The sequence below is a fragment of the Camelus bactrianus genome, chromosome 20, assembly GCF_048773025.1.
Source record: "Camelus bactrianus isolate YW-2024 breed Bactrian camel chromosome 20, ASM4877302v1, whole genome shotgun sequence".
NCBI classification, from domain to species: Eukaryota; Metazoa; Chordata; class Mammalia; order Artiodactyla; family Camelidae; genus Camelus; species Camelus bactrianus.
In genome coordinates this window covers 35,834,908-35,861,769 of record NC_133558.1, presented here as the reverse complement: position 1 = coordinate 35,861,769, position 26,862 = coordinate 35,834,908, and the positions used below count along the sequence as shown (strand labels likewise).

The 26,862-nt window shown below is 37.4% G+C and overlaps 1 protein-coding gene across 3 annotated transcripts in view; it reads right to left on the bottom strand.

The window, feature by feature from the left end:
• TINAG (tubulointerstitial nephritis antigen) overlaps nucleotides 1-26,862 on the bottom strand; it is a 63,862-nt gene that overhangs the window by 16,830 nt on the left and 20,170 nt on the right. For all 3 annotated transcript variants that reach the window (XM_045509337.2, XM_045509338.2, XM_010973910.3), the window contains exons 5-9: nucleotides 21,680-21,803; nucleotides 17,191-17,341; nucleotides 15,917-16,097; nucleotides 14,364-14,409; nucleotides 10,893-11,016 (exon numbers count right to left, since the gene is read on the bottom strand). In XM_045509337.2, coding sequence (XP_045365293.1) covers nucleotides 10,893-11,016; nucleotides 14,364-14,409; nucleotides 15,917-16,097; nucleotides 17,191-17,341; nucleotides 21,680-21,803 — 626 coding nt within the window. The remainder of the gene's footprint in view (nucleotides 1-10,892; nucleotides 11,017-14,363; nucleotides 14,410-15,916; nucleotides 16,098-17,190; nucleotides 17,342-21,679; nucleotides 21,804-26,862) is intronic.

Below are 26,862 nucleotides of genomic sequence, written 5' to 3'. Positions count from 1 at the left end.
TAAAAATTACATTTAAGAAACATATAAAAATCTTAGAGTATAGGGAAGAGGAAAAAAAAATTTTCTAAAAACAAAATCCTTGAAAAATAGCATAAATAGCAAAAATAAATGCAGTGTACTTAACAATAGTCTTTAAAAAGTAAAAAAGTATATGTTATCCTCTTTATAAATGAAACATACAAGTTCCAGTTTAAATTGTTCTGATTTTTTTTTTGTATGTGTTTGTGTTAATCTCATTGTGAAAAGGAATAGGAAAAATAACTGGAAAATTAAGTGATAAAGCAGTATGAACATCACCTGGTATTAAAAAAAAAAAAGTGGTAGAAGTTAAATGGTAGTGTGTATTTCAAACAGGACACCTCAGAATCAAGCCATAATAAATTGGTGTAAGAATTTAATAGGCAATAAAAAATACATTTCAAAGACTATGAAAGGAGTGGGTTATTCATTATTTGCCCGCGGTGCTTTGAGCTTAGAGTATGAAGGAAAAAAATTAGATCATGACCACACATCATCCACCCAACATGTTGCAGGTAGATCCTTGACTTAACTACTTAAAAATAGAACTTTAAAAATCCAGAATAAACGTTAAAGCATTGTCCAGGTCAAACCCATTAAAAATAAATTAATGAAGCCAACAACAAAGTGGGATTCAGTCAACAGTATAAAAAGTCAATCCTTTCGATGTATCATATGAGCTCATACACATCAAAATTTTAAAAACTAAGACTCCATTAGAAAAATGAATAAAGGGCCAGAATAAAGAGTCCACGGTAGAGGAAATGCAAAGCAATGCTGAATGTGCTCTCAAGTCCTATTTCAGTGTCACTTCCTAGTCTAGTTCTCAATTGTACCATCTCTACGCTTTCAAAGTCCTTGCTTCCATCCATTGCAACACCAATGCACTCATATTGTACGTTTGTTTTGTTTTGTTTTATGTTTATTCTTGGGGGCCAGCCAAGATGGCGGAGCAGGAAGACTGCGAGCTCACCTCCTGCCACTATTGTACGTTTACAGGGCTGTCTCCGCTCCTAGATGGACACTTCAAGACCACGCTAGTGTGGGTACGCAGGACTTCCCAGAACACAGGGCTGCCACAGTGTCAGAAAGATTCCTTTTCCTTTCTGAAGGCTGTTCAGTTTGTGCTACTTGCTTTATAGCAGCAACTGAAGAGTAGGTCTACTTTACTGAAATCCCCATTTCTGTTCTTTGGTAATGGTTTCTGCCCTCGGATTTACTTTATCTCAAAGTAGAAGGACCCAGACCTAGGATGCTGACCTGAACTGCTTGCAAATGTGAAAGACTTGTATTGGTCTTCTTGTGGGGACATCACTGCACAGAATATGAGGCTGAGGAATGCCACATGGCCACTTGCAATGGACACTGTTAACCAAACAATGTTGCTGCAAAGGTATATACATTCATATAGAGATGATGGAGGAGAGGGAAGAAAAACCCAGAGATGCTGAAGTAGTCAGGCTCCAGGGCAGGTAAGTAAATTCTCATGAAATAGAAGAATGCCTGGGCCTACCTTCCTTCCTTCCTTCTTTTCTTCCTTCCTTCCTTCCTTCCTTTCTGTCTTTCTTTCTCTCTCTCCCTCTCTCTCTCTCTCCACTTGCCTGAAAACATGAGCAAATTTTTTTTGGTGTTTGTTTTCTTAACGCCCAGCACGGTGTCTGACACACATTATAAACTTAGAAAAGGTTCTTGTTGAAAACTTAGGCAAAAGTCTGTATGCACAGATTAAAAATATGCTGTCAAAGCAAGTAAGAATAGAATTTTAGAAGAAAAAAAGGATATAATTAGCTTTGCCTTAAGGAAATTTTTAGTAAAAGAGAACATTTAGCAATTGCTTGAGAAAACCTAGGTGGTAAACATATATTAAGTGAATCTTGACATTTGACCTTTCTTGTTTATATATATATAAATATATACATAAATATATATATAAATCTATATTTATATATAAATTTAGTATTGGGAAAATAGTAATTTTGAATTCAGAAAGACCTGAAAAGTTTTCTAAGACATTCTCAGTCTCTTATTTATGGTAAAATGGAATAATAATTCCCATCTCATAGGCTTTTTAAGTAGGAAAATTGTGTAACAGTGCTACTTCAGTGATTATGAATATATTTGGTACCAAATGCATTTATTAATTTATGCAATCTGGTAGAGCAATAATTCTTAAGAATTTCCCAGTGAAGAGTCTCTAAAAACAAAACATAATCACAGAGGGCCTGGAAGATGCCAACCAAGTCAGCTCTCCACAAATTCAAACCTGAGTCTCCGTTTTATTTTTTTTTTCCTTTAAAATGTATGCAGATTTGGAATTCTGCTCCAAAATATAGCTCTATTTGTTCTGATAGAATAATGTTCCTGCCAATTCTTTTACACTTCCAAGCCACTCTGTTTTTTGTTTGTTTGTTTGTTTGTTTTTTGTTTTTTGCTTTTTTTGGCAAGGGGGAGGTAATTAGTTATTTATTTGATTTTTCAATGGAGGTACTGGGGATTGAACCTGGGACCTCGTGCATGCTAAGTACGCGCTCTGCCACTTGAGCTGTACCCTCCCTCCGCACACTCTACCTCCCCACCCCTAGCCACCTCTGCGGTTGGGTAGAATTGTGTGGATGAGTTCTAGCCAAAGGCATGTGAATGGACTAACAGGGGCCATTTCTGAGTCAAGGCTTTAAAAGAAGTAAATGTAAGACGCCCACCTCATGATCGTCTTCATTTTCCATAGAGGGGACTAGATCACAACACGTGACCCTAAGAGATGGCCAGGCAACATGGTGGAAAGAGCTTGGGGTCCCTGAAACCACATGGAGGAGAGCCACCCAAAAGCTAGGATCACCCATCTTGAACTTTTGTACGAATAAGAAATAAACTTCTATTAATACACTTGAACCAGTAAATATTCTGAGTCCACTTCAGTGGCTACTGTTATTTACACCAGGGCACCCCCAGCCCCCCCCGAAAGAAAGAACTAAGCATTTTGCAGTTAAAAGATACACCAACATCCAAATTAAATGTTTTTGCCTTGTCTCTACTAATTATCACATATTTATTTGCATTTTCTGAGTAAGTGTCGTTGAAATGTTCATTCAACTGTCTGAGACTTCGCCGTGCATTAAAAATCTCTAATTAAAACATCTGCTCAGAATTTATCAATTTGCCAGGGGTGAAACATAACATAGCATGAAATTTTAGGCTCAATATTCATTTGTTATTCAGAAAGGAAGAAGGGGAAAAAAAGATGCACGGGGAAAAACAAGTGGTGGTCCCAAGAAAGCTATGTCACATAATTTGTAATCCCACTAGATAATGATTTCTGCTTGAGGAATCCTTGCTATTTATGATATGTCTAGAAAATATGTGAAAAATATATTAGAAATTTAACCCTGAAGCATTATTTTATGCTTCTAAAGGGCAACTTTCTTTAACTGGATGGATGGATGGATAGATAGGTAGGTAGGTAGATAGATAGATAGATAAGATAGATAGATAGACAGACAGACAGACATTAAAGGTTTATGACTACAAAGTAGACAATCAGTATTATAACATAATTAGGCACTAACATAGAAAATTACTTCTTTTAGTCACTCTATGACACTGTATTCATAAACAAAATATTACTTCCTTATTATTACATGTTTAATTTTTTCTCATAAATAATGATAAAAAATTTTTAAGGTAAGAAAAATAAATTGGAGAATCATAAAAATCACAGAAATCAGAATCATCATGGCCTCTAGTCCAGTGATTTTTCTATTTTCTCCGAATCCATCAACCCTGTCTTTTCAGCAGGCTGATTAAGCCTTCTGCCATCTTAGCAATACTGAAGTCAATGCTCATATCCTAAACTCCTTGTTTTCCTGACTCTTCATTGAACTCATCTGGAAAACTCTGAGCCTTGGATGAACTTAACTACTCATTTCTCTACATCCACCCAAGCAGCTGACCACAGCAGCAGAAGGCACACACAAAAGGGCAGATGGTGCTGTTAGCAATGCGAGGCAATTTACTGTAGGTCCCTCAGGCAACTCCCCCACCTAAATATATAGAGGACCATTGCCACCTCTATTCTCCTCAATTTCTGACACTGCATCCTCCCACCACCTCTTCCCTCTACAGATAACCATACTTCCTACTTTATGCAGATTTTTTTTTTAAAAGAAGCAAACTGATAGGAATTTTCTTCAACATATCACTGCCTTAAGTGCTAGACAGCTTCATCTAACTTATTCCTTCCTCCCTTCTCCCCTGATAGAACAAACTTGCCACTGTCTCTCTCTAAGACCAACATCTTCAAATACTCCAGATGCCAATCTTACAGTTTCACAGTTTTCTTGAAATCTTACACTAGCCACTTGTTAAAAAATGAAAAACAAACAAACCAAAAAAACCCTCGCTGACCTCTCCTTCCTTTCTTTGTTAGACTCATAGTTATCTAACCAGACATGAGATACCAGATTTTCCCATGGCTTAGCCTCAATCAAGCTTCCTTTTGTTTTTCTTAGGTACTTAGTTCAGTATCACCCATCTTCAACCCTGATGGCTACCATGACCCTGAGATCAGTGTATCTACCTGAATTCTCTGACATCTATCTGCATTTTTATCTTGAAATCATGAGACCCAATAGTGAACTCCGTCCCCATGTCAGTGTCCACACTCGATTCCAAATCGACATCAGATCTCCCAGCTTTGCCCTTTAAATGGTTCTTGATCCACTTATATCTCCCCAACTTTTCCACCATCTTACCAAGTCCAGGCTCCTATCTTTTACTAAGATTAACAGCATTTGCCTTTTAGACCACATTCTTTACAGTTAAAGCAATCTTTAAAAAACTACAAAGAAAGATCATGCCACTTTTCTATTTAAATCTCTTCATTGACTTCCCTCTGCTCTTAAGATCCTTAACAAAATACTTAACATACTTAAGTAAAGTCTGTAAACCAGCCTACAAGTCCTTGCCTTTTGAGATTCAGCAAATACAACCTTCTTTGCATTCAGACAGTGTCTTCTATCCTTCTGACCACAGGGCCTTTACACAAGCTCCTCCCTTTGCCTGTTGCTAATCAACCCATAAATCTCAGCTCATACTTTTCTTCCTCAAAGACATTTCTCAGATCCTCAAGTCTAGATCAAGTATTAAATGTCCTCTTTTCACTTTCTACCCTGCCTTTATGAAATGTTTCATAACTTTCCATTTTTGTGTTTACTATCTAGTTGCACTGGGAGGGCAAAGGCCAGTTTTTTTGTTGTTGCCTGTTTTTTTTTTTTTTTCATTTTGCCTACTACTCAGCACAGCACCAGTAATAACATGGGTTTTCTTTTAATATTTGTTAAATATATAGCAAAGAAAATCACATAAATCATTCTATTTGTGCCCAATTTTAAGTCATATTATGTAGATTTGCATCAAAGTTTACAGGAAACTTTGACTTGAATTTTTTAGTGATTTACTCAAACCAAATGTCTTCACAGTCACTTATTGGAAACATGGCCAGTTTCCACCACTTTACAACATCTTTCATGTATTTTGGGGTGCTCCATTTAATTTGAAAACTGCAATCATCATTCACAATCTACCTGAAAACATCTTTGCTATTCGTTCATCTCTCCTTCTTGGACTATTTAATGTTTACTTTCTCTTGGCCTCTATTTCACAACTGCTTGTCTTCTCCCTGAGTCTCTGTTCAATATTTATAAGTAAAAATGTTTATATTGTTGACCCCAGATACACACACAAAGTTTAACACCAAAACTCTGGCCTTTCATAAGATGCAATTGTATTTGCCTAACAGCTATACATCCATCAGTAGAATATAAATTTCATGAGGACCAGAATCTATGTCTATTTTGTTTACTGATACATCCCTGGCATCTAAAACAACATCTGAAACATCCAGGCACTCAATAAACGTTTGTTGAATAAACTCTCATGTAAAACGTTATTGAACGATAGCAACATTATATCCTAAAATGATTTTGTTTTTCTCTTTTGTAACATATAGACTAGATCCTCAATAAAATTCTGTCCCACAAGCACAGTTGACAATGGTTTTACCCCAATTATTGCCCTTAATTTTCTAAAATAGCTAACTGGTTTTTTTTTTTTTTTCATTTAAGTTATAGTGGTGATTCCTGAGAATCATATGCAAAAATAAATGACATAAATGCACTATTTTATAAACTTCCGACAGGGTTTAAAGAAAGCTCAGAACTTTGGTGGCCAGGGACACAGAATGAACTTTAATACATATGAAGATGTAGAGCAGGACCAGAGCATAAAAAATACTGGCCAGGATGAAAATCTTAAATACCATATATATTTTTTCATTATGACACACTTTTCCCCCTCACATTTTAACATCTCTAAGATTGAAATCCATCTGACAATCAATAGAGTTTCTTAGTTTAATTGGTAATATTTTATCCTTACTGTTGTTAAATAAAATAATGCCATATTTCAAAATATATGGCATTTTTAATTGAATTAAATGCTTTTATAATGATAGTATCCATCAGGTGATAGACAGAGGTTTTGGAAAGAGAAGAGAGAGGAGTGAAATCAAATTATGAGGAGCCAAGAAAGGCATTACAAGTGTTTATCTACCTACCACTCTTTTGTGCTTTATATATGTGGAAATGTATAGCTTTTATCATTTTACCCTAGAATCGGTTGTGAATGTCTCTACCTTATTCCTGAACTCCTTAAGAGCAGGAGTATATATTAAATCTCCTTGTATTCTCCAGTGATGGGCATTTGCCAGAAGTTTAAATTCATTTGTTCAAGTAAGCTAAATCTAATAGCTCTGTCTCCTACGGAATGGACAGCAAACAGAATTTGTTGCGATGAATTCGTAAGGTACTTCTTAGAAGCATATTAAGCTCTTCGATAAGGAACACTAAGTCACTTGGGTTATTTGATTACTCTCTAATTCACCAATGCATTAATTTTCTAAATACAGTAATTACCAAATCAGGAATTACTAATGGAGAAATGAATTAAAATCTACTGCTCCGGATTATTGAACAATGCCCAGGGACCTAAAATATTTCTGAAAAATAAACAAATTCTCCAAAAGTTATTTGCCTACTAGCAGAATTAGCCTTGTTAGTTGTCACACATGTGAGGCAAATTTATAAATGCCTCAAGTTTCTAGAGTTTATAAAAGTGAACGTATTCATGCAACTGACACACTGATCAAGGAAAATATACACACTGCAGAGTGATGAGATGTAAACACATTCATAGCTTGCTCAAACGCAGCATGAGCAAATGTAGGAGCAGAGCGAGGAAAACATGACCAGCATGGCTAAATACGTGGCAGCGATGATAAAGGAACAGTTCTGATAAACCAAGGAAGGCTCCACATTAACATTGCCATTTCCAGGATGGTAACATTTCCTATCTCTGAATGACAGGAAAAACTATTTCAATCACCAAGGGTGTGGGAAGAATTTTTCCAAATCATGGATGTTATTAGAGAAAACAAAAATTGATAATGAAACATACAGACGAAGGAGAGATTTAGAAGCAATAAGATTTTCAAACTGAAGGGAAACAGAACTCAAGTGGAGCTGAGTTTCCAGTGACAGTGACTGTATGAGGCATTTTTATTCCATCTGCTTTCCTGAGAAGTCACTAAACAATTAAGAGTGGAAAAACAAAATAAAACAAGTTTTAAAAATCAAGACCTCTTTCTTTTCTTCTTTAGTAAACCAGGCATACAGCCATAATCCCCAAAACACAACTTTGAGGAATAACAGAAAAAAACACATTTTGTTCAGTATCAAAGCAAAAATAGACGCTGAGAAACAAGGCTCACCACAGCCCTCCTCCTTCCTCTCCAGACTTGAATGGAAAAATTTTCCCCTTAAAAGCATGTAAGACGATCCGGAAACACCCCCTCATGCACTTTCCAACAAGAGCCATGAGCAGGGCAAGGCGATCAGAGGGGCAGTCCCTTCCCATCCCACCCTGCCATCCCAGGAGGTCAGCTGAAGAAGAAATCACACTGGAGGCCCATTGAGCTGCAGAAGTCCTGGCCAACCCACCAAGGGCAATGGTTGAAAGATGGAGAATGTGATGCAAAAGAAAAGGCAAAGATTAGCACCTGGAGGGGATTTACTGTGAATCCCACCAAACTCTGGGCTCTGAACTAGGGTCAGAGTTGATGTGATGGGCACGGGTGCGAGAATTAGAAACCAGTCAAAGCTGAGGAGGCCCCAGCTCTCCCCTCCAACTTCTCTCACTCTATTTTTCAACAGAGTTGCCTCATGGAAAAATGGATGTCAGACAAGAACTGGTGTAGAATAAGCTAAAACACGTTCATGTTTCAGATAGAAAAAGCATGAAGTGTATTACAGACCAGCATCATATCTGGAGGTTTGGCTACATTAGTGAATAAGACAGATACTAGCTCTCAGGCAGCTTCATTCTAGTAGCGGAGGCAGACAATACACACGCAACAGAAAAAGCTAATTAAATGAGTGTGTTAGAAAGCGATCATTGTTATGAAAAAATTTAAATACATCAGGCGAGGGGGTCAGAGGAGCTGAAGCAGAGGGCAGGCAGCAATATTAAGCAGGACAGTCAGGGATGCCTCATTGAGAAGATGAGATCTGAGCAAAGACTACATGGAGGCACAAGAACAAGGAACCAGGTGTCGGATAAAGGAGCAGGGAAGGCAGAGGGAGGGGCTCTGGTGTGTGGGTTCCTGAGACATAAAGGGCCATAAAGAGGGTACAGATGAAAAGTAACTGAGATCAGAAAGTTGATGGGGGTGTAGGCAGGCAGACGGGGGAGTCCTCAGAGCATGCTGGCCTTTGCAGGCCACTGTATGGATCTTGGCTTTTACCCTGAGGGAGATGGAAAGCACTGTAGGGTTTGGAGCAAAGAAGCGACAAGATCTGACTAAAGGAACACCCTGCCTTCTCTGTTGAGAATAGACTTTTCAGGACAAACTTAAATGTGAGAGGAACTGTTAAAAGCTACTCCATGAATCCACGTACAAAACAATGGGTAATGGTGGTTCAGGCAAGGATGTTGATAGTTTAGATGGTGAAAGGTGGTTGGATTCTGGATATAAGTTGGGAGAGCCAATGGAGTTTCTGACATCTTGAAAGTGAGTTGCAAGGAGAGGAACAGAGGATGATTCCAAGGTTTGTAGTCAGAGCATACGGAAGGATGGCATTGTCATCATCTAAGAAGGAGAAGGTTGATACTGTTCAGCAAGTATGAGGGGAGAGACGGGGAGTTCAGTTTGGAAAGTGCTGAATGTAAGCCACCCAGGAGGTACCCAGGTGGAGGTGTGAAGGAGGCCATGTGAAGTACAAGTCTGGAGGTCTGGAGCAGATCTGGGCTGCAGATACAAATTTAGCTGGTGTCAGGGGTTTGATGGTACCCAAAGCCAGGATGAGCTCAGAGACTGATGAGTTGAGCAGAAAATGAGTGAGCATAGAAGGGAGAAAGGACTAAGAGCTGAGTCTGGGACACTCCCACACTAAGGTGTGTAGAAGAACAAACAAAGGAAAAAGAAGAGCAAAGAGTCTTGAAAAGTCATGGCAGGAAAGAAAATGCAGGAGGAGGGGTTGGGCAGGTCTGGATGCTGACAGATGGACAGAAAATATAAAAGTCATTGGTAACCTTGAAATAGATGCTGTTGAAAAGAGGAGGAAGGAAAAAAGTCATTGAAAAGGTTTTTGTTTTAAATGAGCAGAGAGGAATTGAAGAACGTGAATACAGACAGATCTTGCTAGAAATTCACTGGATGGAAAGAACATACATGGAGTGTAGAGGAAGTGAAGACAAGAGGAAAGGTTTTTGTTTTTGTTTTTCTTTGTTTTCCAAAATGTCTAAGAAATAATGGCATGCTTGCGTGGTGGTAAAAATAAAATCGGTTACAGAGAAGAAAACGGGAATATTGCCTCTGCATATTCTTGAACACGGAGAGGGTCTGAGGTCTATAAAATGGCAAGAGGGGTATAAATTAGAGCAGGGGAGATCCCTCTATGTGAGAAGTGGGAGGACAGGGAGGAGTGGGAACCGACAGGGAGCATGTATGATACTGGGAGCCGTTTTTCTGATTGCTTTCATCTCTTTGGTGAAATATAACACAAGGTGAGAGCACCAAGTGGAAGTACCGGTGATTCAAGATAAAAGGGAAAGGTTTTGAGAGAATCACCAGAAGGACAGGAAATATTTCATCTGAAGGGGAATGAGACATTAGGAGAAAGAGCGTGAAGACAGGGCAGAGTCGGAATGAGATCGAGGAGGCGCTGGGGAAAGTGATTTCGGGTGACCACACTCTCTGAGTAGGGTCTGTTTGTGAGATGACTTCCTCTTGAAATGCAACCGAATTTTGAACCTGTTTCTTGCCCTTGTAGAGCTGAATATATTTTACTTAAAAACTTAATAAATAGAATTTCCAAAATTCTCACATATTTAAAAAAACACAATTTTACATTGAATGAAAGGTGACCCTACCCTTTCTCCCTGCTTAATCTCTGCCATTCTAAATCCCATCCAAACCTTCTCCCCAAATCCTAATATACTTTGGGGTTTGTACCCTTTCCTTGATTATTCCATGTGTAGAATTTATTCCAATAATCTATTTTCCTTGCCCTTAGAGCAGATTTTTAGGATGGATTCCCAAGCACATGAGAGATAGGATTTGGTTACTTTTCCCAGAATATTGAGTTACTTTTTCATAGGACTTTAAAATAGTGACTGAAGAGTGTCAAGGCTTTGATCATTTTTAATTTGTATCAGAATCTCTCATACCAAGAGGAATTCAGGCACCTAAATGCATTACATACTCTATTTTCAGTTCTATTTTCCAAAAGCATTAAGTGAAGATTTTTAAGAAATTGCCTTACCCAGTGAGTTTGACTGCATGTGTCCGAAGCTTTTGATATTTTTCTGACTCTCCACTTGGGCTGGTAACATGTCTATATATCCCTGTCTTATAATTGAAGAAATCTTCATGGACTTGCATTATGGCTAAAATAAAACCAACAGGATAAATGGCACAGATTTTAAACCATCTTGTTTAAAAACCTCCAAAAAGTCTCACAGAACAGTCAATCAGTAAATCGCCAGGGGTAGACTCTAAGAAGGAATTTTGGAATTCAGCCTAACTTCTTTCCTATTTAATTGGCTGCAATATTTTCTTATTCTTTTGTGAAGACAAGTTTTTGCTATTTAGAATATTACTTAAATACGTTATGTACATTTAGAACACTATCTATTCTTGTTTTTTATTGAAGTGTAATTGATTACAATGTATTAATTTCTGGTGTGCAGCATAGTGATTCAGTCATATATATGTGTGTGTATATATACATATTTGTTTTCATGTTCTTTTCCATTGTACGTTATTACAAGATATTGAATGTAGTTTCCTATGCTGTACCATCGGTCCTTATTGTTTATCTCTTTTATATACAGTAGTTTGTATCTGTTCTTAATTGACAGAATTGGGCCCTTTCAGGAAGCCCATACACTGGCTAGGGTTCGCTCTTTTTCCATTAACCTTGGACTTCTCCACAAGCCTCTTAAAACTCCAATTAAGCTAGCAGCAAAGGACAAACCTAGCAAACAGCACTCAGAGTAATTGTCCTTAATCCTTAGATGTAAATACAAAACCTCCCTTGGTGGGTTTGAACAAAAAGCAAACCCTTGGCAAAAGAAGGCTCTGGCAAGACTGCATCCCCTGAGCTCTGGAGAGCTAAGCCAAGAGTGCATTCTTTAGAAAATCAGAGCTTATACTTTATAAAGTGCCCCTTCGTTCTCTCGCTGTGATCATTTCTTTTCTGTATTGTGTGATGCTTTGTTGAAGGACTTGGGCAATTCAGGGCAAAGACTTTAAACTTCTCCTCCACGAGACGTGAATTGAACATATTTTCAGTTGGGGCTAGTGAAGTAGACCTTGATAACAGTGCCCAATGCTTGCCTTACCTGACGTGCATTTTAAATAAAATACAAACTAAGGTCACTAGCATTTGATAGATCCTAAAGTGAACCTTTGTCCCCAAAGTCAAATACAGCTTTTCAGTATCCCACCTTTTACTTTATTTTTTAATGTTCCATGCCTTTTCTGAGGCTGTCCAAATATTCTCAACAGAGGTTAAATCTTCTTTATTTACTTGAAAGCACATTCCTATAGGATTTAAGGAATTTATTTAACTGTACTCTCTGCAGATCTTTGCTTTTGTTCTGTTTCCAGCACCTAAACCTATTTTTAATTCTATAGGTTTTAGAAGGCACACAGTGCTCTTCATTCAGCATTCTATTGCCTTTCACATGCTTTTGTACTGAAAAGGGGGAAACGCTATTTGCTAACCCAGGCAACAATGTGCAGATAAACTACATTGCATCTACAACAAGACGAGGCAACCAGAGTCTCTAAAAGTCTGAGGATGCTGCCAGTGGCTGTCTTTTCTGTGGAACCACTGACCCTTTCAGCTCCTTTCAACTCTCTCTAAGCACCACAAATAAAATACTCTCTTCAATGTGGAAAAACACTGCCAACTAAAGAAACGTAGGTGAGATGCCATCACAATTAACTTGAAGGTGACCTTCCTTCGGGTCCTGATGCCAAGACAGAATTGGTGAACCCATCAACAGGTAACTACTTAAGCTACCGCAGTGCAACTTTAACTTTTGGGAAAACTTCAGCAAACTTATTTCACATAATCATCGCACGTAGGAGGGTAGGATGGTGAGCTCTGTTTCGTGCTCCTGGCTCAGGCTGGCGGGAGGAAGGTTCTCAACAAGAATTTGTTACATGGATGTTGAATAATTGGAATTTCAACTTTATTAGTTTCAAATTATATCTCTATTTGATTCATTATGTAAAATTCATGAAAACTTACATATTTGACCATAAGAAAAATCTAAGGTGTTCTCAATTTTAAATAATTATGATCCAGATTTCTTTTGACTGATGAAAAGAATGAGAGAGAGAGAGAAAGAGAAACTTGAAACCGTAATACAATGATTTGAAGATTCAGAGAGGTTTAAATAACTGGACCAAAGTCATTTCAGCAGCAAATGTCAAAAATGGAATTTTAAATTCAGCCTTGACCTCAAACGCCTGTGCTCCTTCGAATTTGTCACACAAATCCCACTTAATGAAGCATATACTTAAATTATGCATGAATCTCCCCCACTCTTTTATCAGCCTTCAGAAATTACACAACTGGAAGGAGAGAAATATTTTCTCTTTATTTGTTTCAGGTTTTGAGTAAGATCCCAGGATTTTAACAGTTAAATTCAGGACATGTTTAGAGTAAGCTTTCGTTTCTCAATAAATATTAAGTGATGATAAAGAGCAATAAAAATCCTTCCAACATGATGAAAAAATCTGTGCTTCTTGCTATATGTTGAGCCAATACTAATTAGGCCAGCATTCAGAAAAACACAAATATATATTGGCCAATAGTTCCTTAGTATATATCAACTATTTTAGTTTTTATTTTGGTTTATTTAATCTAATTATTTGATTGATCAATTCCACTGCATTGATAATATATTTCAGTCCTTTTAGTGTCTACACCCTGAATTTCTATTTTAGCCCTCACTGGATTTGTTCTTCCAAGCATTTCAAGACAATGTTTAGTACAGAGAATATACACTGTGAATGTATCTTTATTCATGCCCTTGGTGTAAAATAAAATCCAGTAGGTAAGCAGAGGAACTATGTAACAGAGATAATATCTTAATATCAAATCAATGCAAAGTCCATACATTATTTCCTTATTTACTGTTAATACTATCCATAACATATCTACAAAACTGATCAAAATGGAAAGCATTTTATAAAAATAAAAATCACACTGGCTTACTTGATTTATTGGGGGCTTATAGAAAAAGAAAAGTGTCTACTTTGTTTTTAGGGCTAAACCTTGATTTTTTTTTTTTTCCAGTCCATTACCTAATCCATTTAAACTGAAATGAGAAAATATCCAACACTATATGTGATTCTGAAATATAACCAAACAGTTAAACAAGCTTCATCAGTTAGCATTTCATGTCTGAATGTCTGTTTGGTCCATGATCCCTTTGGATAGAGTTTAGCAAAATTGCATCAGATGTTATCATCAAAATTTATTGAAGAAATCAGTTTGTGAATGAGTTTATCTCCTTCAAATAAAATGGCAGCTAATGAAGCTATCAGGGGAGCATATCGCCTATAATTACATTAGTCTTAGAACGATTGAATCCCTACGAATATTCTAAAAGTAAACATTTCCTTTCATTTATTGTGCTCCTTTTACATGCGCTGAAATGTAATGTTGTTCATGAAAGGAATAAACAAGACACAATCATATTTCCTCCAAGCTTACCTTGAACCGGTCCATTCTGTATGATTTCTTTCATTATCTCAGTTTCCTGGAAGGGAAAACATCCATCAGCACCATTAATGTGGTCAGAGCCCACAAAACCTATTGTTTGGAATATGCTGGTAGGTGTTGCCCATCCGTTTAGGAATTACGCAATCCAGCGTGCCTTGGCCGTGAGCAGTTCGCTCTCAATTGGGCTTTCAAATACTCACATGTGAAATACCACCTTGAGGAAGTTGCTGAAGACAAAACACACCCACGTGTTTCATTGACTCTCCCCACGGACAATAATTTGGGGACGAAGGGAAAGTATCATGACTTTTTATGGTCACACAGGAAAAAAAATTAAAACTCTGTTTTATCAATGGAAATTAGTGTCATCTCCATTCTTTGAATCACAAGAGTGATCCCAGGTGACTGTGTAGCGAGGTCCCTCAGAGTAGCACGCAGATATTTCTACGTGGTCACCCACTGGGTAAAGCAGTCCTTAGGAAAGTCCTTAGGAAGGGCAGGTCATTCATTCATTCACTCATTCATCCCTTGATTGATCAGAGTGCATGCTGGAAATTAGGATAGAAACAACTATTGTCCCTGCACTTGGCCTTCAAGATATTTACCTTCTGGTGGAGTAGACAGACAGTAACACAGTTAATTGCATTAAGATAGGGTAAGTTCTATTGTACAGACAAGCATGCAGCACCATGGAGACGGGGACAATGAGTCTCCCTAGGAGTCAAGAAAAATTCTCGTAGAAGATGAAGCTCTGACCTGGGTCTCGGCACGTGTGTGGGATCTTACCATCTGGAACCAGGTGAGGTAACCATTTGGGTCAGAGGAGACATGACCTGGCTAAGTGGAGAAGCATGAAGGACATGGCACATGTAGGGAGCAGACACAGTCCTGCTTTCTCAGGAGTATTACAGGTGGAAGCTGGTCCCAATGAGTCTGTGAAAGCAGGAGGCCAGAACCAAACCACAGAAGGTCTCTACGTCATGGTAAGAATCCTGAACTTCATTCTACCGGTAACTGGAAGCCACCGAAGGTTTAGACATTCTGCAAGTGAGAATGTCTGCGTAACACTGATATGATGGAGTAAAATTTTCCCAGGCTTTCAGCATGACAAACTCGAATCCAAGGGGATCTTTTTCCTATTAGGACTTCGCCCACTTTAATTATTTTGTGCAGTTAGTTAGCCCCAAAGAATTGAGAAAATAAGCTACCGCCACAAAAAGGTCAGCGCAAAAGGTTTGATTTAGCTTGTATTTGTCATATATATATATAAATAAATATATGTTAATAATAAAATGTAATTATAAAATTCTATTTCCCTGGGCATTTTTATATTTAAGGCAATCATTTGTACTGCCAATATTACAAAGAGCAGAAGTCATACCCAAACTGGAAGTCTCTAATAGACACTTTAAGAATATCAAAAATTATACTCAGAAGCTTAGCATTATTTTAGAATATTATAGGTTTTAAATAGTTCTAGTAACAGCAGAGCCATACATCTCTTAGAAAGTTAACCCTCGTGGATTCTTGCAATTTGGACTTACTTCGGAAGAGACTCTGTAGGGAGGAGAGCACTGGTAGATCCTGTTGGATTTCTCGATGCTGTTGGGACATGGCTTTGTGGCATGCCGTTTGCCCCGCCCATCAGACCTACTTGCCATGGCGCAGCCGTTATTGGTAGCATTTTGGTCCTTGAAGAGTGGATAGCATGCGTGGGACACCAGTCTATGAGGAACAATCGAAGAAGTCAAAGTAATACTTAGAAAAATGCCATAATCACCTATCTAGGTGCAATTGCTGAACTAAAAGTTCATAAATTATTCTGACTATTTACACATTAAGATCAATGACATTGAACACAGCCATTCAATGACATTGCACTCTTCCCTGTTCCATTCCCATTTTTTCATGATAATTTTAAAATCTTGCTTAAATCCATTTTAATAAACAATTCTATCTACTGTATAGAATTTCCTGAAGGTGAAAAGTGACTGTCAATAAAATCTGTGGTTAATTGAACAGGAGAAGGACTCCTTAATTCTACATCTGTAATTATAAGGCAGAGGAGTGTGAAAGAGAATGAACTGTATCAGACTCAGATGGGGGTCTTCTGATAATCATGCAAGTTTCAGAAGTAAAGAGTATTTTTCACGTGGGGTGGGTAGCTCAGTGGTAGAGCGCATGCTTAGCAAGCACAAGGTCCTGGGTTCAATCCCCAGCACCTCCATTAAAACAAACAAACAAACAAACAAACAAATAAATAAATAAATAAATAATACAACCTAATTACTTCCCCCACACACAAAAATAGAAAAAAGAAAAGAAATGGCTCTTTAAAGTGTATTTTTTACACATTTATTTAATTATAGATACATTTTTTATAAGACTTCAATTATTATGTGCTTGTAGTTCATGATATTTTGGGAGAAACTGTATATACTAATATAATATTAACGTTAATAAGGCAGAAAGTTATCAGGTTAGACCATTCTTATACATTATACAAATGTATTATACATTATACAAGCAATAAAGAAAATAAGTTTGGATTTTGAAATTGAAGCTGGAAAAGTACAACTTATTTGGATCCAAATCTAACATAATTCGTTGACTCTCGAAGCAGATGGTAAGGAAAATGAAACAACGGAAGTGATTTTACGGACAGTCAGTGTTGAGGTGGCCACGGAAGTATCCGGTAGGACTGCTTCCAGAACATTCGACAGTGTTCAACAGAGTCAAAGGGTCCTCGTTCTAACCCCAGGCAGGTCCTTATTCTAACCCTAAGAAACCTAGAGACACGTTGTGGGCAGCTATTTACCCACGTTTTCTCAGGTACCACCAAGCTCGGTCGATGCCTCCACTGCTGCATCCGTGTCGCTTCTTGGCACAGCAAGAGATCAGGTTCTGAGGGGACAAGTTGGCTGTGTATTGACCTTTGGACTGAATCGCTATTCGGTCCGCTGCCACGCCTGTTTGAAATAGAACGTTGATTAATATTCAAGTGGCATGTGGTATTTCGAATCATTTCCACAGCGTTTTTTGTTTGAATCCTCAGCTATTCTTCAAAACTTTGTGTAGTTTAAAACTGAGGCCAGATGCCATGAATATATCTATGTATTCCAGCAAGTTCAACGGTGCCCTAATTTCAGGCATAATTTTCGTCCAGTTGTGGCACTGCTTCATTGTCTTACCAACCTCAAAGACTTTTCTAGTTCCTTGTTCCTTTCGTGTTCTGTGTACTTCCAAATTCTTTGTTAAGAAATTTTTCAAGTGAATTTTTCAAGTGACCTTGAGGATAAAGGCCATATCTTAGTTACATTTGTATCTCCTATACCTAGAACAGTAACACTTAGAGTCATGGCTAAATATATATATATATATATATATATTTGAAATGAATGTAACTAAACAGAGGAAATGAGAAAGACTGATCACAGAAATAGTCATTGGAAATTCATCCATGTTAATCTGATACATTGGAATAAACTGAGTCTTTGGGTTCTAAATTAACTGAGACTAATATGAACCTATATTATAAAATATCAAAAAGCTACCCAGCACACTTTTAGGCTTATAATTTTCTTGGACATTATGATCCCAATTTCACCTTAGCAGATGTGGAATGCACCTTGTATTTCTTATATGTATCTTTTATGATTGAACCTTCCATTCGTTTAAATAATCCCCTAGCCTGGTTGTTGTTAATGAGTTTGTTCCTCTCCCCAACACATATTTGTTGAGCTCCTACCAGGCGACAGGCACTGTACGGAGCCATAGAAATTGCAACATGAACAAAACCCAGAAGAGTCGTAATCCTGACCTCAAAATAGAACAGAATAATCGGCGAGGGAAACTAATCAACCAGTAGCAGAAAACTGTATGTGTTAGCATTTTGATCACGGCATCATGATAAACTAGTATGTGTGTTGAAATCATGAGAAAATTGGGGTGGATGACATTTTGGTACAGATATTTTTGTTGTTGGATTCCTGGTATAGTCTTGCCCTTGGTGTTTAACCTTTCCCTTTTAATTAAAGGCAACAGAGTCATAACCTTTCTCCTCTCTGTCCAATGTTCTCAGAAGTTATCATTTTTGCTCATCAAAATTATCTGTGTACTGGAACCCCTCAAGGTGCGAGTTTAGAATTACTCTCACATAATTCGTTTTAAAATAATTCCCTTACATATGTATTTCTGCATATACATGGCTTTTATGTCACTACAGCAGACGTATAATTGCTGGCGCATCTTAGACGCTCAGTCTGTGCTGAATCTATAACCTCGTACTTCCTTCCCAGTTCCCAGCGAGGGAATATATTTCACAGGTGCAAATGCCATGACACCACCATCTCTCCTATTCTCCAGAAAATAATCTCCTCTTTCATAAGAGAAAATGGAAATCCTTTGATGCTGTGACTTTCAGTACAGGGTTCAGAATCAAGTATATATATATTTTAAATGTTAGTGTAGCAATTCTTTGGTTCAGAAAAGACTTCTACAATGGAGAAGAAACTATGCTGAAAGGAGTCAGAAGCCTGGCTTCCGAGATCACGGCTGAGACATCTCAGCTTTCGCTTTGGGCAGGTCACTTCCCCTATTGGTGCCTCTGTTACAAAACCATAGGCTTGATAAAGGTGACCTCTAACATCCCTTTCGGCCCCATGAATCTGTAGATTTCAAAGAAAGAATAATAAGCGTTTTTAATTCTAGTGAGATGCACTGTGTTGCTCATACAGACATATCTGAATCTCGGTAAAGGTTTAATCCACGTTCACTTGAAATACTTAGAAAAGGTCAGAAGATTTAAGGATGACTCAGTTCAGCAAATTGCTTTCCACTCTCTTTCTGAAAACTTCCTTCGGGCTTTACCTCTGAGACACGCGCTCTTATTTTATTCTGTCCTCAAGTTTGCCCTGCAGGGTAGATCGCTGCCACCGCTTCAAACTCCTTCACGTCTTAGCTTCTGCATTGCTTGGATTTTATTTGGCTGCATAATTATCTTTCTACATGTGTATATTTTTTAAGTGTCTTCTTTATTCCACTTTACAGTTTTTAGCTTCTTTGAGAGATATCTCTTCTGATTTTAACTACTATGTCCTGACCTGATTTTCTAGATCCTTAAGAGAAACTAGATATGCCTTTCTTTACTGAATATACTCAAAAAACAAACAAAAAAAAAGTAGCATCAGCCTGATTTGCCACAGTGAATACACACACAGGATACAAAACTGTCCTCCATCAGGTAGGGGGACAAATCCAGACTTACACCTGTGCTGAGGTCATTTATGGGGCTGTGGCCTGGGGACCCCAAAGTAACAGTCCAAATCAGCCTAGTAAGTTATTCTCCGTATTTCACTACCAATGTCTTCCCTAAGACGTCTTCAGAATTGCTGGTCTCATGTGTATGTTCCTGTCTGACTGAAACATGATGCTGTGCAGCAGAAACTGACACAACATTGTAAACTGACTATACTTCAATTAAAAAAAATACTGATCTCTTAAATTTAAAGTAAAATTCTTATATCTCACCTAGGAGGTATAATGCACTAACCACATGAACATAGTATGACAAGTGACTTATCTGATTAAATCTGTCCCTACCCATACCATTTGCAGCACCATGGATGGCCCTGGAGAATGTCATTCTAAGTGAAGTAAGCCAGAAAGAGAAAGAAAAATACCATATGAGATCGCTCATATGTGGAATCATAAAAAAAAATAAAAAAAGAACTTATTTACAAAACAGAAACAAACTCACAGACATAGAAAGCTAATTTACGGTGACCAGGGGGGAAGGGCGTGGGAAAGGATAAACTAGGAGTTCAAGATTTGTGGGATACTGACTAATACATATAAAATAGATAAACAAGTTTATACTACATAGCACAGGGAACTATATTCAGTATCTTGTAGCAGCTCATGGTGAAAAAGAATATGAAAATGAATATATGTATGTTCATGTATGACTGAAGCATTGTGCTGGACACCAGGAACTGATACATTGTAAACTGACTATACCTCAATTAAAAAAAAAACAACCATCCCCACCCAACTAAAATGAGACTCAAAGAGATCCCTGTGCCATAGGACGTTTATACTGGAGGAGTTAATGCCGAATTAACAGAGATGCTCCAGCGGTGAGCTTGGCCAAATGCACCCTTTCTAGAACAATCTAGCTGATACTATGAAGTGATGACAATGAGACAAAGTACGAACGCTCCTCTGTCCCAAGGAGTGCCACCCTCACCCTTCGGCCGACTTCTCAGAGAGCCTGTGAACTCATTTCACGATGCTTTCAGTACTTACCCTGTTTCTGAGCACTCCTTTGGAATTATTTCTAAGCCTAGAGCACAGTTTTAAGAAGCTGATCTTTGAGAGCAGATCGCCAATGTCATGTAAGTATTAATTACTGTAATACAATTGACACTCTTCGGAGACCAAATCTTGGGCTTAATCTGTATATTCATTTACTGGACTTGTGAAATTATATGTAAGTTTCTGTAGCAGAGGTATGTATTCCTTACAGCAGCAAGAATTTGGAAGCTACTCTTATTAGAGGATCAACAGACTGGGAGTTCAAAATTGGCAGATACTGGCAGGTATATATAGAATAGATAAACAAGTTTATACTGTGTAGCACAGGGAAATGTATACAAGATCTTGTGGTAGCTCACGGTGAAAAACAATGTGACAATGAATATATGTATGTTCACGTATGACTGAAAAATTGTGCTCTACCCTGGAAATTGACACAACATTGTAAACTGACTATAACTCAATAAAATAAAATTACAAAAAAAAGAAAGATCAATTGAATTGCCTTTATCCAAAAGGAGATGACATGCATTTCATCCATTATTATTTAGTTCTGAAGTCTTACTTTACATCAAATTAGTTTAATAATTAAATATATTCTTGCAGATCTTATCAAGAGGAAAGAAGGTAGGAATTATATGTCTGTGTCCACACGCATGCTAGGATTAGCTTAAAGACGAACATTATGCCTCTCTTAGTATCTGGCCTTAACTCTCAAAGAACAAACACATTTTTGGCAACTTTTCTTTGTTGCTCTTTTGATTTACTCCCTCTTTAAAGTTAGACCCTAAAAATAAAGACCAATTTTCAGAGTGAAAAATAGATTTTTATCTAATCTTCAGTCTGCTTTCTTGGGCTAGACTAAGACTTTATCTTAAGTGCCCACATGTTAATATTTAAATGTGTTAAATTAAAAACGTTTTTAATTTCTGTCCCAAGATCTAGAGTCAAAGGGAGAATTTACAAGGAAGAAATTAAAATGACTTTATTACTTGCAGTAGAAAACGCCCAAGATGCAGCACAGTTTTTCTGATCCAACGGGCCGTGGGTCCATCCTGGCCATTTGTAAGAAGCAACAAAAAACTCTGGAAGATCAGTTGTCGCGGGTAAAGAAGCCTAAGGAAGAAAAAGAAGCTTATGTAACAGAGTTTTTCCAGTGTACGCCAATAACCACGATAAGAGAATGATTCAAGTTTTCTGAATGGCATCCCTGAGAATTATTATTTATGTAAGATATCTATTTCACTCTGTTCAGAAATGACGATTCCATGTGGGAAACCATGACCTAGTACAAAGTCACAAGAACAACACACAGAATGATTTTCCTGGGTTATCACATGGGGTGATCATTTCAGCCAATGACTCTGTCACGGTGAATCCGAGTTTTGGTCACCCCCATGGAAGACCACAGGATGTCATTTAAATCTGGCCTCATAAACAATGTTTAGTTTTATGTCCCTCCCATGTTGTAGAGTGTGTGTGCTTCTGACATGAAATTCATTTTGAAACGATGCACTGGGGACAACTATGCATTAACAGACTTGGAGCCCTGTGAAACACCAATTTTGAACTAGCTATTGGGAAACAAATTCGGGATGAATTGGCAGATAGCTACATAAAATCCTTGAAGAATAAAAAGAACTTCAGGAAGTGTGCAACGCCAAACGTACAAAGCCACGGTGTCTTAAGAGTCAATGTTAAGAACCTGACAGAGTCGGTTTCAGAGGCTGTCTTTCCAAGAAGGCAAATTCAATGTCATGGACCTTGCTCTGTTCGTGGTAACTCAAAGAAAATCTAAAATACTATACCCTGGGGTTTTTTGTTTTTTCAAATTTTTCTAAAAACTGATAACTTTCATTCCCATAAATAGTCAGGACTCCAACCAAACAAGGTTTTAAAATTAATTTGTATCACTTACGCATACACATCCATTGACATACATGCACATCATTTTCGAGAGTGCGTTAAAGTTTTCAGAGTGTTTTAATGCACAATCTTTATCTTCTCAATAGCTCTATGTGATATAATTAGGGCAAGTATTATTCACTATACTTTATGAACAAGGAAATGAACTTCTGAAAGTTTAATGACATACTAAGGCCTCTCAATTAAATAAAAAGCATCCCTGAGACCAGACCCAGGTTTTAGATACTTAACACCTCGGCTCCATTGATCATTTCACCACTTTATCAGAAATAACACGGATACTTTGCAACAGAAGTCAAATGTCCATAAAAGTTAAATTTTTACCTATTTAAAAGTTTTATGATTGGTAACTGAACAAAGCAGGCTATTGATTCAAAATCTTGCCAAAAAAAGTTACTTCTGACAAGTATAAAATAGCTTTAGAGGCTGAAGGAAAACTGAGAATGTACATATCTGCTTGAAAAGATATTCATGCAAAATATTTATAAATTTGAATCTTAAAGGGAGTTCAGTTTTGACTGAAAGAACTGTTATCAGCTGATTAAGAAAGTTATTCAATCCTGAGTTCTATTACTAAAAACACTGCTGTGTAGTTGATGGAAAGTAAGTGCTAACCCATTAAGCAGATCACGGTAGAGGACCCGCGTGGTAACTCAAAGAGCTGCTCGCAGAAATTCAGGTGATTTTAGATTCCTATGCCATCAAGTTATCCAGACTGCAGAACCCTAGAGTTGGAGCAGAATAAATTTACTGCTCTGAGTAGATGATTTCAGAGATACAGACTCACTCTCCCAAAGAGTCTTTCCAATCGGAACAGAAATACACACAACTTACACATTCCTCATACCTCCCAACTTTATTACCACTGGCTTATCAGTGTGCCTGGGGAATTTATAATGTGGTTACTTCAAGTTCCAGAGAAATATGTGGCATGTCAGCTGTTATTTTAACGCATCGCTTTTTAATCCTAATTTCATAGCAGAGCTAGGCTATTTCCTTTCTGCTTTGTGGAAGCAATAAAGCTATAACTATGACTTGAAACCCATTTCAATAGCTCTTCAGAATTTGGCTTCCGCATTCCAAAACCCACCAGAGAACTCTGCATGTGGGACGTATTCAGCAAATGTCTGAGAAGAATGAGGAGATACATGTCTCTCTGAAAGAGTTCATCACTTTAAAAAGTCATTTTCCCCCTACAGGCACATTAAGTTAAATTATAATAGCAGCATGCATTTGCTTTCTATGATTTATTGTTTAAAAATATATGGCTGGATAATGCTCCCCAATAAAATAAGGCAATAGAGAAACAGCAAGCAAAATTATCATATTCATTGAGAACATATTTACCAAGCCACGAGGCCAGAGCAATTCATGACGCTGACCTGTCAGATGTTTCAAGATTTTTACCAATTATTTAATATTGCTTTTCTTAAAAGTAAGCTCACAGGATTTGAAGCCCAACAGGCACATATTACCTTGCCATGTTATTTACCTTATGATATCAGATAATCTGATATAATAAACACAGGGCAAATTTTACATCTCATTACTCCATAATTATTGCATTCCCCTCTGAGCTCATAAATATAAGTAAACACCATAGAATAACAGCATTTAGGAATTGGAAACAGATGTCTGGCTTCACTAAAAGATTTTTTTCTTGGTCAAAGGCTAGCTTAATAAAGCAAAAAATCAAAAGGATCAGCTGACAGAGACAGCAACTCCAAAATGACAGTGGCTTAACTGAGATAGCAAATTAATTTTTAAGAGATTTACGCTATTACATATAGACATTTTAAATTATTTTCATTGTAATGTTGAAAATTTTCAATCATCAACTAATTAAATTTCCAAATTAACATTAGTCAAATTTGAACAGTTTCCTGCTTTAATATTTCCACTTAGATATTAGAGAGATTAAAGACACTGTGAAAAATCTAAGAAATATATGCAGTAGTGAACACTAGAGAATTTTTTTTACAATGATTCTTGCATTTAATTGAATCAAAATCCCTAACAATAATGGAAACATAATCACAGAGCAGCATGGGAACAAACTAATCATATTTGGACATTCTAGACATTCTTACTAAAAGCCCATGTCTACACAATATCCACTCTGTGAATCACTTCCCCTCTTACTTGTACTTACCTCCACTTAAATTTGGATAATGAATGACCTGAGACTCAAAAGAAGGCAACAGAGAACATTGTTCTGTTCTGACCTTCACAATCCAAAGTCAGTGCTGTGAATACCAAGAAATTTCTTCTAAGCTATTTGATGTTGGAGAGGAAGGGACCAATTTTTTGGTTGCTAATGGCAAAATGAATTTTTCATTTTCAACAATATTTGCCCTCATGCCTTAACTCTGAAAAAGTTATGCTTTGATACTTCTCTAGTTTCTGTTTTTTCCAATGATCTAGCTTCTTGTAAATATTAATATCTGATGACTGCACCATGGCAGGTGGCACTAGTTCTCCAGTGCTCCCACCCCTACTTTTTTATTGAAGTATAGTTGATGTGCAATATTGTTAGTTTCTGGTGTACAACATAGTTATTGAGCTATACACGTGGAATACTACTCAGCCATGAAAAGAACGAAAGAATGCCATGCGCAGCAACATGGATGGACCCAGAGATTATCATACTAAGTGAATTAAGTCATCCAGTCCTCCCCCTTTGAATAGGTTTTCCTTTTATTCATAACAATAACAATTTTAGCTCAGCTCATGCAAGCTCAGATAAATGACTATATTTCCTGAACCCTCTTTTGGCTCCCGGGTGTGGCCACATAACTAAATTCTGGCCCATGGGAGACATCTAGCACTTGACTTTTATTCCTTTATATTTATCTTTTTTTTTTTTCCTTTCCCAGTGGAATAAATTTGGATAGAGCTGGACATGGAGACATGGAGCAGCCTTCTTGAACCATTACATGATGTGGATATAAAGGCTCTGGAAAACAGAACAAGAAAGGAGAAGCCTGGGTACCCAACACCAGGGAGTGCAATTCCAGTGGAGGTTCACCCACTGCCAGATTTGTTGGTAAGAAATCAATTTCTAAGTTACTTAAGCCACTATCATTTCGGGATTTTGTCAGTCTCAGATGAACCCAATCATAGCTAAAAGAGCAGACATAACTGACTTTAAACATGCTATGGTAAGTTTGCAACAGCATAGATGGACCTGGAGATCGTCATACTAAGTGAGATAAGTCAGACAGAGAAAGAAAAATACTGTATGATATCATTTATATGTGGAATCTAAAAAAAAAAAAAGACACAAACAAACTTATTTACAAAATAGGAACAGACTCACAGACATAGAAAATAGACTTATGGTTACAGGGTGAGGGGAGAGAGAGAGGGTAGGGAGGGATAAATTGGGAGTTCAAGCTTTGCAGATGTTAACTACTATATATAAAACAAACAACAAAGTCCTACTATAGAGCACAGGGAATTATATTCAATACCCTATAACGTGTAATAGCCTATAATGAAAAAGAATCTGAAAAGGAATGTATGTTTGTATAACTGAATCACTGCACCGTATACCAGAAATTAACACAACATTGTAAACTGACTATACTTCAAATAAAAAAAAAGATGCTGTGGTAAGGCAATACCATGTTTCATTGAGCCCAGGGCATCATCAAATTTAAGAAGCATCCCAATTTCAAAGGTGTACTAGAGTGAAGAAAATGTGCATCTGGAAATGGATGAACTATGATATTTTCTAAGATGACTTTCTTAGAACACAAGTTCTGAGGAATTGTAATAGATAATTATACAAAGAGGAGTTGCTTAGTCAAACAGTTCTGAGAAGCACCGGCTTTAAAAATTAGATTTTTGTCCTCGCTGCAATATTTTTTTATAAACTACCTAAGTGTCGAGAGACTCTAAGAAATGAAAATAATGTTTGTGATTTTAAATGTGCATGGCCCAATGCGAAGTACCTTGCCTTATTTCTTTTTATTTCACTTCATTTTTTTTCGTGAAGCAGATCAGAGGGCTAGTGTTTCACAGAACACACTTTGGGAAGAACCACAGCATGGACTAGATAGAAACTGATCTGGGGAGGCCAGGGAGTAGGTGCCTGTTACATCAACACCCTCAATCACCTCAAGAATCTACTTTTTAACAGCCCCAAATATTTGTTCACAGAGAAGGGAAAAAATAATTTTCACATTTCTTTTTGAAGCTTTGTCCTGCTGTGATCAACTCATCCCCACAGTGTTGTTCCAGTCAC